This window comes from Physeter macrocephalus, chromosome 14 (assembly GCF_002837175.3).
Source record: "Physeter macrocephalus isolate SW-GA chromosome 14, ASM283717v5, whole genome shotgun sequence".
Lineage (NCBI taxonomy): Eukaryota > Metazoa > Chordata > Mammalia > Artiodactyla > Physeteridae > Physeter > Physeter macrocephalus.
The window spans coordinates 49,605,606-49,619,548 of NC_041227.1; the positions used below are offsets into that span (position 1 = coordinate 49,605,606).

Below are 13,943 nucleotides of genomic sequence, written 5' to 3' on the forward strand. Positions count from 1 at the left end.
TCCTGGATGCAGCCAGGAAGCCCCCGAAGAGAGAGAATTCCTGTTCACAGCGGTGGCAGTGTGACAGGCTGTCTGCTGTTCGCTGTGTGACAGAGCTCGTCTTCTGCTAAGGGTGAACCCCTGGGTGGGGTGTCCTCGAATCTCGTTCAGCCTCAGCTTTGCTCTCTCCTGGGTCCGTCCCCCGGTGACTTGGTGGAAAGAAAGGAATTTACCTGGGATTGGAAGTGGTGGCGCTCAATCTTGAATTTTAGGAACTTCCGATGATTCAGATTGGTATTACCCAACCTGTGTGTTGGGACACTTGGTGTGTAGAAAGCACAGCTGTGTTATGTTGCAACAGCCTGGCTTTCCTGCTTCGCTCTCTTTTATCAATGTTTTGTTTTGAACTAGAGAACAGGAGAAAGTAATGGTGAGAAAAAGGGTGATGGTGTGGGTATGGATGTGCCTTCCTCAAGCCCTACACAACCCCTTTGGCTATTAAAAAAGCCATACGTCATATATGTGGTTGTAGACAGGTTCATACGTGTTTGGGCTGCACAGGTGAGGACATAGCAGAATTTGTCAACCCTTTCTGAGCCCAAACAGCTGTGAGATGTGCTTGTACTGAAACAGGATGAGAAAAAGTGGTTAAGGTGGACAAATTGTGGCAGACCAATAAAAACCAAAACCAAAAGTGAGCGAGCACAAGCAGACATAATGCCTGCTACAGCCGTAAAAGGTGCATGTGCATTTGGACTAGAACAAGACTAAATCATTAAAGAAAATCAGTCAATTTGAGAATGGCAGCACGCTGGGTGAATTTTTAAAGGTAAGAAAATTTTTTGTGCAGGATAGAATAAAATAACCAGTATCTGTGGCACAGAGCACTCCTATCCTGCTTTCATCGTGTAGCCCTGGGTATTACAGTTGAAGGCACAGAGATTAAGCAGTTTGCCCAAAGACACAGGGCTAATTGATTCAGACAGGATTTGAACTCCTGTGTTCCACTTGCGAGTGTTGTTTTTGCATTTCCATTTCCGATTCCAATTCCTACACTGGACTAGAGACCATGTTCTTCTGCATTTACCTGCTCTTGTCCTGGCCTGTCTGCCCTCTCCTAGGAAAAGTGCTTTGGCACTCTTGGAAGAGTCAGTCAGGGGAGCGTCAGCAGGTTGTTCCAAGCTTTACATGTACAATGTTAGTAGCCCAGTCCCTTCTTCTGGTTTATAGTGCTTGACACCTAATTTCCTCCCCGGCAGATAGGGAGGAAACATGATCTCTATCATAACGGCTTCCATTTTCTAGTTTAAATGAGTTTCATTTTCACGTTCATGGATTAAGAAGCATTACATTAAACACACACATACGTTGATTTCTTTTTTTTTAAATTAATTTATTTTTGGCTGCGTGGGGTCTGTTGCTGCGCATGGGTTTTTCTCTAGTTGCAGTGAGCGGGGGCTACTCTTCGTTGTGGTGACTTTTCTTGTTGCAGAGCACAGACTCTAGGCACACAGGCTTCAGTAGTTGTGGCACGTGGACTCTAGAGTGCAGGCTCAGTAGTTGTGACACACAGGCTCAGTTGCTCCACGGCATGTGGGATCTTCCCAGACCAGGGCTCGAACGCGCGTCCTCTGCATTGGCAGGCAGATTCTTAACCACTGTGCCACCAGGGAAGTCACTGATTTCTTTTTTTTTTTATGAGATTACTGAGTAAAAATGTGTGCACATGTGGACAGAGCCTGGAAGGCAACAAACAGAAATGTTATGTTGGAGTGTTGTTTTCATTTGTTCTTACTTTATTTCATGTGGTCTTTGTTTCTGGAGACCTTAGAGAATCTCCAGGTTCAGGACAATACAATAGCATAAAAGCTGTGGAATGGAACCCACAAAGCCACCTGGAAACACAGGAGCTGGGTTGTCGCCAGCAGCACACCCTGGTCAGTGGTTCTCTCAGAGGTGTCTGCTGTATCCAGGAGTCGAGTCCTGTTGTCTCTTCATAGTTAAAGTGTCCTGTAATCGTGAGGAAGCAACCCCATATGAGGGGCATTCTACAAAACAACTGACCTACCCTCCTCAGAAATCTCAGAGTTATGAAAGACAAAGTGTGAGGAACCTTTCTAGAATAAAGGAGAAGACAAAGACATGACAACTAAGTGTGCTGGGATCCAGAATCAGATTTTGGATCAGGAAAAATAAGTGTGATAAAGGGCATTTTGGGAAACAACTGGCCAGATTTGAGTAAGGGCAATCAGTATATTAAGTATTGTATCAATGTTAAATTTCCTGAATTTTATAAATGTACTGTGCTGTGTAAAGGGTGTTCTTAGGAGGCACACAGTAAAGTACTTGGGAGGAAGGGCTCGTGGTGTCTGCAGCTACTCTCACAGATTCTACAAAACAGAGTATGTGTATATCCACCTGCAAGGAGTATCTAGCCCCTTACAGTCAGGCAGGAAGAAATGGGTATGTGTTCGAGGTGGTTTATGAGGCATGTATGTACAGAGAACTCAGGAGGCTGAAAAGGAACTGGTCAGTTCTGCAGGGGCAGCCTACAGAAAGTCTTCATAATCACTGTTTAATCTGAGGGAGGGCTGGACGTGGGGTTTTCTAGACTGAGAGAGCGCACCCAGAAGAAAGATTGCTAATACATGTGCTGGCTCACGGTATTGTGGCTGGAAGGTAGGAGGTGCATCAGGAGGTGCCTGGGAAAGAAGGGCTGGAAAGTGGGCAGGGGCCACCTACTGATGTGCCGTGTGAAGGAGTTTGAACTTCACAGACATGATGGAGATAAAATGCCTTTAGCTGCAAGTTACCTTAAACTCCAGCTAGAATGGCTTAAATGATAGGAAATGTATTTTCTCTCATTACGAGAAGTCTGAAGATGGGGAGGCTTCCAGAGTTGGATAATTTAGCCTAGAGATGGCTTCATAAACCCAGGTGCTTGTATTTTTTCTGCAGCCATCCTTAGTGTGTGAACAGTGTCTCCTCTCCTGGTTGAAGAGGGTTGCCACAGTCCCATGATGAAATCCAGTGAGGAAAAGAGAGATCTTTTTCTGAGCATCCCTTACCATTAGGAAGGAAAACCTTTTCCAGAACTGTCTTGGCTGACTTGCCTTCAGTTCCCTTAGCTCGGATTGTGTCACCTGGAAGGGGAAGGTGATTGTGGCGGTTCTTGCTCCTTGTCTGAGAAGGTGTTGCCCTTCCTAAAAGGAACATCCTGGCCAGCCAGCCGAGGAGGTTGTTGGGGGAAGCAGTCAGAAGGGTTTGCGCCATGGAGAAAAAGATTTTCAGTTTTCTAAAAGTGGGTGGTGGGAGGGGGAGTGGCTTTTAAAATTTTTTTTAAAAGCCACATGGACACATCACCCCACCATTTTACCATTACGACTCTATTTTTGGCATATTACTTTCCAGCTACTGCCCACATGCACGTACTTTAGTTCTAATCTTAACTCTGTGTGCTATTTTGCGTACAATTTCCATTTGCATGTTTTTACATAACATTCATTTTCCTGTATTTGTACAGTCTTCATAATTATTTTAATAGATTATAGTGTTTTATAGTATTATACAGCAATTTATCAAACCTCTGTTATTGGATAGCAGTAATAATAATAGCTAATACTTTCTGAACACTTAGCATCCATAGGCACTGTTTAAGTGCTTTACATTTATTAATTCATTTAGTCCTCACAACAACCCTATGAGGTGTAGTAGCCATTATCACTCCCAGTTTCTAGATAGGGAAACTGAGGCACAGAAACTCTAACTTAACCAAGGTCACACAGCTAGTAAGTGGGGAGCAAGAAGCAGAGCTGGCATTCAAATGGTGGCAGTATGGGTCTAGAGTTGTAATAACCACTAGGTTAAACTACCTCTGGGTATTGTTTGCATTGTTTTGATGTTACAGGTAATTCTATGATGAATGTATTTGTACGTATCTTGTCCTTTGTACTTGCATGTATAGCCAGGTTCTTGTGGGTTGGACAGTGCGTGGTCAGTGAGGAACTAGAGATGACATATAATAGGCCACATTAGAGAAGTGTTACTTTGAGAGGGACTGGAAAAAAGGAGTTGCTTTAATTTTCATGCTTGATTACTAGGAAGGATGGTCTGTTTTGTTTACTGTTTTATCTTCCTTTGTGATACTTAACTGCTTATGTCCGTTGTGCATTTATTCTTGGGATTCAGTGTGCTTAGAATCTTTCTGTAAAATTGACCCTTAACCCTCTCTGTATAATTCAAGTATTTTTTAAGCTCCTATTTTCTTTTACTTTCAATTATTTTTAGTTTCTGTATATGTCTTTATTTTCATTTCCTGTAGCTTCAGCACTTTGAGAAATCTCATTTTCTGTTAAGGTTGGGGTTTTTTGATAATTTACCTTTTAAAGGCTAGCTTTAATTTCCTCAAATTACTATTCGTCTAACCTGATGCCCAATTACTATTTTACACACATACGTTCTTATAAAGCATTTTAACATCATTAATTCAGTGAACTAGTTAAATTTCCATTGTTTTCCTTTCATTTGTATATCTGCATTTGCCGTATACTACACTATTTAATTATTGTGTTAGAATATATGATAAAAATCTATCATTTTAGATAGCCTTCCTCTTATCTCTGTTTAACTTTCCCTTCAGAATTTGAAAAATATTCTTCCTGTTTTATTTTCCCAAATGAACTCTCAGATCATTTTGACGTTACTGTTAAGACGTGCTAGTGTGCCATGTTAAACACCCCTTTAGGTTAAGATCATAGTAACATATGACAGTTGGAGAGCTATTATGGTTGCTTAGTTTCTCATTTCCGTTTCTGTTTAATTTCTAGATTTTGGATCATTGTTTGACTTGGAAAATGATCTTCCCGATGAGCTGATCCCCAATGGAGGAGAATTAGGCCTTTTAAACAGTGGGAACCTTGTTCCAGATGCTGCTTCCAAACATAAACAACTGTCAGAGCTTCTGCGAGGAGGCAGCAGCTCTAGTATCAACCCAGGAATAGGAAATGTGAGCGCCAGCAGCCCCGTGCAACAAGGCCTTGGAGGCCAGGCCCAGGGGCAGCCGAACAGTGCGAACATGGCCAGTCTGGGTGCCATGGGCAAGAGCCCTCTGAACCAGGGAGATTCTTCAGCCCCTAGCCTGCCCAAACAGGCAGCCAGCACCTCTGGGCCCACTCCCCCTGCTTCCCAAGCACTGAATCCTCAAGCACAAAAGCAAGTGGGGCTGGTGACCAGCAGCCCTGCCACGTCACAGACAGGACCTGGGATCTGCATGAATGCTAATTTTAACCAGACCCACCCAGGCCTCCTCAATAGTAACTCTGGCCATAGTTTAATGAACCCGGCCCAGCAAGGGCAGGCGCAAGTCATGAATGGATCTCTTGGGGCTGCTGGCAGAGGAAGGGGAGCTGGAATGCCATATGCTACTCCGGCCATGCAGGGGGCCGGGAGCAGCGTGCTGGCTGAGACATTAACTCAAGTTTCACCGCAAATGGCTGGTCATGCAGGGCTGAACACAGCGCAAGCCGGAGGCATGAGCAAGGTAAGTGAGCTTCAGTGCTTTGAATTCTTCCTACTAACCAGGGGCACATTCCTGTCCTCCTTTAGGCTTTCCTCCTGCCCCTCCCACATGGAAGAGACAGATTTTGTATTTAGTGCCCTTCTTTCCAGGATACAGATCTCTGCCCCATGCCTTTAAAGTGGGAATTGTTGAAGAAGCCAGCGGTAGGCTAGCTTGCACGTCAGACACTTGAAACTTAGGGAATGAGTTTGGACTGATAACCCGTTTTCAGCCTCTGAGGAGAATGTGTGGAAATAGAACCACATGGTTGAAAGAGGCAGCTTCTGCTGGGAATCAGCTTTTTGTTGCATCAGTGAATCCGGTAAAGGCTCTTTACCTTCACTTCACGCAGCCGACCGAGTCGTTACTCTTCATGCCCTTCCCTTTTTACAACCAACTGGTGAAGTGTCTTTTGTCACAGTCTCTGTTTTACCAACAAAGAAGCTAGGTTCCAAGCTGGTCAGCTACCTTCCCGTGGTTAACAGGGAAGAGATAACATGGCAGAGCCAGGGGGCAGCATGGGGCCTCGGGTCCCAGAGGAAACTCAGAGCAAGGGTTTTCAAAGTGGGGCCCCCGAACCAGCAGCATCAGCATCACCTGGGAGCTTGTTAGAAAGTGCAAAGCTACCGACTCCAGATGGTGTGACACCAGTACAGGGTTCAGAGCTCTGCTCCAGGGAAAGGCCTTGCAACTGATGTGTAGTGTAGGAACTGAATGTGGAGAACAGGGAAGGCAGATGCTAGGGTAGATAGGAGACCACTGGGAAAGCGAGAGCTGACAAGGGAAAGTGCGTGGGCTGATCCCACTGGAGCGCCAAACACCGAGATGCACTGAGAAAAGGCTTCTCAGCTACAGCCACCAGTGCACCTGTTTCAGGCAGTATTTGGTACAGCAGATTCCAGAACAGTAAAACAGTTTGGGCTGTTCTTTGGATTTGATTAGTCCCAAATGAGGGAAAGGGAGAAATCACAGTAGAGCACAGTTTCCCCACAAGGTTGATGCGAGCATTAGGTGACAGCTGTGAACCCAGTGACTGGCTTAGGTAGGAAGAGGAATTTTTTTTCACTTAAGTAAAGGTGAAGTAATTCCAAACGTTAAAATTGCATTTATCTCTTTTGAAGTGTTATTAAGGGGGAATATGAACTTAATTTTTAGTTGTCTCTGGCATTTGAAGAGGGGTCTGTGTGTGAATGTGCCTTTTGGAGTTGGATTGAGAAAAGATTTCTGTGGGCTTAGGGTTCATGGATAGATTGATGTTTGTTCCTTCCTAATTCATTCATCACTCTTGTCCATGCTACCCAGTTACGAAAAACTGTTTTGGAGAATTTTAAGTCATATGCAAAAGTAGACATAGGACTCCTGAGTAATCTTAAAAATTATTGAGGGTCCCAAGGAGACTTCTTTAAAACGTGGATATATCTATCCATATTAGCCACATTAGATACTAAAACAGAATTTTAAAACACAAGCACACATTCCATTAGCCGTTAAGTATAGTGATATCACATGTCACAGAGCCTCTGGAAAACTCCTCTCTGTTCTTGTAAGGGAATGAGAGCAAAAAAGGCAAATAATGTCTTAGTATTATATGAAAATAGTTTTGACCCCTGAAAGGGACTGAGTCCCTCGACCACACTTGGAGAGCCATTGATAGAATATATATATATTCCTAGAAGTTAGACTTGGCATACCTGAGCACAGTGCCACTCTCACATGTAAATAAGTGATTTCCTCATGTCATCATTGTCCACTAAATATTCAAATTTCCAGTTGTTGCGTATGTCATGATTTGTTATTACAGACTTTTTTCCCCCAGCTCTGAATAACCTATAATTTTATTCAGTTGATATGGCTCTTAAGATTTTTTTTTTTTTTTTTTTTTTTTTTTTTTTTGCTGTACGCGGGCCTCTCACCGTTGTGGCCTCTCCTGTTGCGGAGCACAGGCTCTGGACGCGCAGGCTCAGCAGCCGTGGCTCACGGGCCTCTCCGCTCCGCGGCATGTGGAATCCTCCCGGGCCGGGGCACAAACCCGTGTCCCCTGCATCGGCAGGCAGACTCTCAACTACTGCGCCACCAGGAAGCCCAAGAATTTATTAATCTCTAGGAGTCTTACAACGTATTTGTAGGAGAATCTAGTTGTTTTGCTTGTTTATTTTTTTGTTCTGGGGGTTTCCTATAGTCTGGGCTTTGCTGATAATGTCTCCTTCACTCCATGTTCCTTTGCCCATCTTTTTCATTCCTTCGTACAGAGTGATCTTTCTTTCAAACGACACTTAGCTAGTGCTCACTATGTGGAAAGTGAGCCACATTAGTGCTTTGGGGGCAGCCATCTCTGCCCCATGTAGGTACCCTAAAGAGGCTGATGGCGAAGGAGGAGTGGGAACTGGCATTTTTGAAAGGTTGTCATGGCCTTTGGTTGGGACAAAAGAACTAATAGTGGTGGACAAATAATAGGAGTAAGAGACAAGTTCTTTTTAAGCAGAATAAGATTTTAAAATGCACTCAGGGGAAAAGAAACTTTTTTTTTTTTTTTTTTGTGGTACGTGGGCCTCTCACTGTTGTGACCTCTCCCGTTGCGGAGCACAGGCTCCGGACGCACAGGCTCAGCGGCCATGGCTCACGGGCCCAGCTGCTCTGCGGCATGTGGGATCTTCCCAGACCGGGGCACGAACCTGTCGTGTCCCCTGCATCGGCAGGCGGACTCGCAACCACTGCGCCACCAGGGAAGCCCAAGAAACTTTTTTAAAAAGGTAATTTTGTTTTAAAAATTATTGTTACAAAGGAAATGCAGATTTCCTATAAAATAATTTAAATAATAAAAAAAGAGCAGCCCGTCTCCTTACAGATAACCACTTCTATCTATACAGATGTATTAACACAGATTCTTTTTTAGTATGAAATGGAACGAAACTATTGGATTGGCCAAAAAGTTCCTTCGGTTTTAAAGTAAAAATAAAAGGCAGGTTTTTCATTTTCACCAAGAACTTTATTGAACAATGTATTCACCGTTTTGTTCCACTACCTTCTGCCATTTTTCAGGCAACTTCATAACTCCATCTTCAAAAACTTTTTTTTGAGCAAAGAACTGTTCCAGGTGCCTTTTACAGTCTTCCAGGGAATTGAAATTTTTTCCATAAAGAGAATTTTGTAAAGACCGAAATAAATGGAAATCCAAAGGTGCAGTGTCTGGTGAATACAGCAGATGAATCAGAACTTCCCGGCCAAGCTGTAATAGTTTTTGCCTGGTCATCAGAGAAACATGTGGTCTTGTGGTATTTGGATGGAAGATTATGCGTTTTCTGTTGACTAATTCTGGACACTTTTTGTCGAGTGCTGCTTTCAGTTGGTCTAATTGGGAGCAGCACTTGTTGGAATTAATCGTTTCATTTTCCAGAAGGAGCTCATAATAGAGGACTCCCAATCCCAAGGGAAATATACACAACATCACCTTCTTTGGACGAAGACCAGTCTTTGGTGTGGTTGGTGGTGGTTCATTTCGCTTGCCCCATGATCTCTTCCGTTCCATATTATTGTACAGTATCCACTTTTCATTGCCCGCCACAATTTGTTCTAAAAACGAAACATTTTTGTTATGTCTCAGTAGAGAAGCACATGCAGAAATATGATCAAGGAGGTTTTTTTTTGCTTAACTTATGTGGAACCCAAACATCAAAGTGATTAACATAACCAAGCTGGTGCAAATGATTTGCAGCACTTGATTTGGATATTTTGAGTGTGTCAGCTATCTCCCGTGTGGTATATAACGTTGATTGTTCTCAGTCTCGATTTGATCGCTATCAACTTCAACTGGTCTACCCAAGTCTGGAGCATCATCCAGTAAGAAATCTACAGCATGAAACTTTGCAAACCACGTTTGACACGTTCTATCAAGTCACAGCACCTTCTCCATACACTGCACAAATCTTTTTTTTGCGTTTCAGTTGCGCTTTTACCTTTCTTGAAATAATAAAGCATAATGTGCCAAAAATTTTGCTTTTTTCCTTTCATCCTCAGTATTAAAATGGCTACACAAAAATTCACCAATTTTAATGTGTTTTTTTTTTAATGCACGCTGACATGACAGCTTTTACAATACAGTCTAACAGAATTGTTTCAAATGAAGTTAAAGACAGTTAAGCACTACTAGAGCCATCTTACAGGGAAAAAAAGGAAAAAACTGAACAAACCTTTTGGCCAACCCAGTACATAAGCACCTTGCTGTTTTACATAACTATATACCCTGGATGCCTTTCCATGCTAGTGTGTGCAGATTTTTCCTTTTTTTTCTACTGATAGCAAGGTATTGCATTTTGTGATGCACCATAATTTATGTACTCCTCTGATGATGAACATTTGGATTGTTTCTGACTTTTCGTTAGTACAAACAGTGCTGCAGTGAATATATCCTTGTGTATATATCCTTGTGTAGGCATATCCACACGCATCATGGGATAAATTCTGAAAAGTGAGGTTACTGGGTCAAAGACTTTGTTAAACGTTTTGTTTTTAGAAGTAATCATGCACATGGTTTAACAACTAACAGTCAAATTTTTAAAAAATAGCACTAAGGATAAGACCTGAAAAGGTAGTCTCCCTTAATTTTTGACCCTTGGTTCTCCCAAATTCTCTCACCAAAGGCAACTACTATTTCTTATCTATCCTGCCAGAGATGTCTGTATATATAGAGGTATAGAAAGGGTGTGTGTGTGTGTGTGTGTGTGTGTGTGTGTGTGTGTGTGTGTGTGTGTGTGTGTGTGTGTGTGTGTGTATCTCTTCTAAACATGAAGAGTAGTATGGTATAACCTTTCTCTCTCTCTGTCCCGCCACCAACCCCCGCCATGTATAGATGTAGACATAAACCTCCTTTCCACCCCTGAACAATGTAAGTTGGAAGTTGGAAGTTGTTCCATGTTAGATAGAGCTCTCAGTCCTTCTTACTAGCTATGGTACAGTAGTAGTCCCTGATTTGGCTATATCTTATTTTTTTTTCTTTTTAATAAATTTATTTATTTATTTAATTTTGGCTGCATTGGATATTTATTGTTGCGCACAGGCTTCCTCTGGTTGCGGCGAGCAGGGCTGCTCTTCATTGCAGTGCACGGGCTTCTCATGGTGGTGGCTTCTCTTGTTGCAGAGCACAGGCTCTAGGCGCACGGGCTCAGTAGTTGTGGTTTGCGTGCTCTAGAGTGCAGGCTCAGTAGTTGTGAACAACTTGCTTAGTTGCTCTGTGGCATGTGGGATCTTCCCGGACCAGGGCTCGAACCTGTGTCCCTGCATTGGCAGGCAGATTCTTAACCACTGCACCACCAGGGAAGTCCCTGATTTGGCTATATCTTAATTTATAGGACTAGTGCCCCAATATCTGTACATTTAGATTGTTTCCAGTGTTTTGCTGCTATCACAATTTTTGACTTGTATATATATGTACAGCTGAGTGTATCAGCTGGATGAATTCTTGGGGGTGAAATTTCTGGATTAAAGGATATTGACATTTTAAGTAAGCGTAGATATTGCCAGATCCTCTCCAAAAACATTATGCAAATTATACCCTCACCAAAGTGAATGAGTCCTTGTGCCCCAAATTCTCACCAACGCTGTTACTATTCTTTTACTGATTTGCCATTCTCTTAGGCAGATTGTCTCTTAGGCAGAATGTCTTTTCATAAATTCATGGGCATTTGTATTTTGCTGTTGCTTATATTCTCTGTCAACTTTTCTGTTGCATGGTTTCCCATTTATTCTTGTTGGTTTGTATTCTTTATATTCTTTGTATATTAAAAGCTAAAGTCTAAAGACAAAAAAAATTAGAAACAAAGCATAAAGCAGGATGGGAGAAGCAAAATCAAGCATAATAATTTAAAAATATGAAATGGTTCAATTTTTTGACTGAAAATATTATAATTTTAAAAAAAAAGCTAAAGTCTTTTTTTTTTGTGGTATGCGGGCCTCCCTCTGTTGTGGCCTCTCCCGTTGCGGAGCACAGGCTCCGGACGCGCAGGCTCAGCGGCCATGGCTCACGGGCCCAGCCGCTCCGCGGCATGTGGGGTCCTCCCAGACCGGGGCGCGAACCCGGTTCCCCTGCATCGGCAGGCGGACGCGCAACCACTGCGCCACCAGGGAAGCCCCTAAAGTCTTTTAATGAGTGAAAGATTCTCCCCCTTTTTTATTTGCTAAAGTCTGTTTTACCAAGAGAATGGCCACATAGGTTTACAATATGATAGTTCTGAGTTTTTATCAAATGGATGTTTTCAGTTGTTATAGAAACAAATTTATCCATTTTTTTTCTTTATGGCTTTTGGGTTTTATGTCATGTTTGGAAATGCATTTCTGTTCCAAAATTATGAAATATTCTGTATTTTTTCCCGTTATATCTTGGATCTTTAACTCAGACTTTATTTTGGCTTGAGTGAGATATAGATATCTAGCTATATACATTTTTCCAAATTATAGTCATCCCAGTACCATTTATTTAGATACTACTAATCCAGCTTCCCCCCCCCCCCGCCACTGCAGTAACATCATTTTTGGTATATTTTATTCAGCTTTCAAATATACAGAGTTTAGGTCTATTTCTGGACTTTTTCTTTTGTTTCACAGATCTTTATTTATTCTGTGCCAGAAACTTATTATCCTAGCTGTGTAATGAATTTTAACGTATGATGGAGCCAGTTGCCTTTCACTCTTTTTCAAGAATCCAGTATTTTCTTTGCTGTCCCTTATAAGATACTCTTCTAGATATATGGTTCTCAACCCTGTCTGCGCATCAAAATTACCTGGGTTTTTTCTTTTAAATGTGATGCCTCATCCCTACTGCAGACCAAGTTAGAATCTCTGGGGCATGGCATGAGCATTGATATAGTTTATAGTTCCTCAGATGATTTTCATGGCAGCCGGGGTTGAGAACCTCTGTTTCAGATAAACTTTAGGACTGTTTTTCAGATTCCTAAAAATCAAACAAAAGTCTTGGGATTTGATTGGGATTATATTGAATTTTATAAACCATTTAAGGGGGATTTTGACATTCTAACAGTTTTGTGGCTTTCCAAGTTGTCTTATCCTGTACATACAAGGTTTGTCTTTTTATGGAGTCTTATGTTGCTCAGAAGCATACTATAGTTTTCTTTATATAGGTAATACACCTTTTTTATTAAGTTTGTTTCTGGATGTATTAATGGGTTTATCATTGCTATTAGAGATGAGTTCTATTTCATTACCTAATTGACTGTTGTTTTAATATAGGAAAGATGTTGATATATACATGTCAATTTGGTAATCTGGCCACTTTATGGAGTTCTCTTGTTTATTCTAACACTTCTTCAGGTGATTCTCTTGGGTTTTCCTAGTAGGCAGTCATCTTTTGCATTACTGATACTTTTGTCTTCTTTGGCAGTGTTTCTACCAGTGTTTATGCTCTTGAGAATCCCTGTCTTCTATCTGACTTAAATAGAGATGTATGTAGTGTTTTATTATTAAATATAATGTGAGCTTTGGTTTTCAATCTTTTAAAATTGGGGTGTAATCTATTATTCATTTATTGGATGCTGGATGTTATCAATTCCCTTTTGACGTCTATAGTGGTTACCCTGTGATTTTTTTTTTTCTCCTTTGTTTTATTTATGTGACAAATGATCTCAGTAGGTTTCCTACTGTCCAACTGAACCATCTCTGTAATTGTGAAATTGAAAGTTAATGTTGTGCTGAATTTTATTGACTAGCATTCATTTAGAATTTTTGCTTCTCACTCATCAACAGTGAGATTGATCTGTAGTTCCTTTTTGTGTTTTGTCAGGTTTTGATATCAGGGTTGTGTTAATTTGGTCAGAAAAAGTTGGGAAGCTGTTCACATCTGTTCTCTGGAACAGTTTCGAATTTGAATGATCTGTTCCTTGAAGAATTGAGAAACCATCTGTACAACTGTATGGGCTTGAAGCTTTTTTTCGAGGGTGACTTAAGATCTTTGACAATACTCCATTAGACTATTGGTCCTTGAGTCAATATATTTTTCTTTTCGAAAAGTCTAAATATATTTTTATTCTGAAGAAAAACTCAAAATGTTTAACCTACTCTCATTAAAAAATATAAAGTGGGTACTATTCCCATGTTACAGATTAGAAATGGAGGCACACAGAATGGAGAGGAGAAATTATTTCATTAAAAAAAAAACATATCATTGCCATGTTAACATTATTGCCATGTTGTTGAAATGGCTTATGTTTTCTATTTTAAATGTTTTCTTTAAGAGTCACACAAAATTAGGAATGAGAAAGTAGAAATAATCACAAACATCAGGAAAGTCCAAAATTGTAAGAATTTTTGTATAACTCTTAATTGTAAAGCCTGGATAAAAAGAATTTTTATTACAATATAGATTGTAAAACTGATCCAAGAACAGGCTGCACGTGTTAGT

The 13,943-nt window shown here is 41.3% G+C and overlaps 1 protein-coding gene across 1 annotated transcript in view; it reads left to right on the forward strand.

Moving 5' to 3' along the window:
* The window catches only part of CREBBP (CREB binding protein), a 101,794-nt gene that overhangs the window by 1,800 nt on the left and 86,051 nt on the right, over window positions 1-13,943 (forward strand). Inside the window, exon 2 of the mRNA XM_028498013.2 lies at window positions 4,806-5,518. Within this exon, the coding sequence (XP_028353814.1) occupies window positions 4,806-5,518 (713 nt within the window). The remainder of the gene's footprint in view (window positions 1-4,805; window positions 5,519-13,943) is intronic.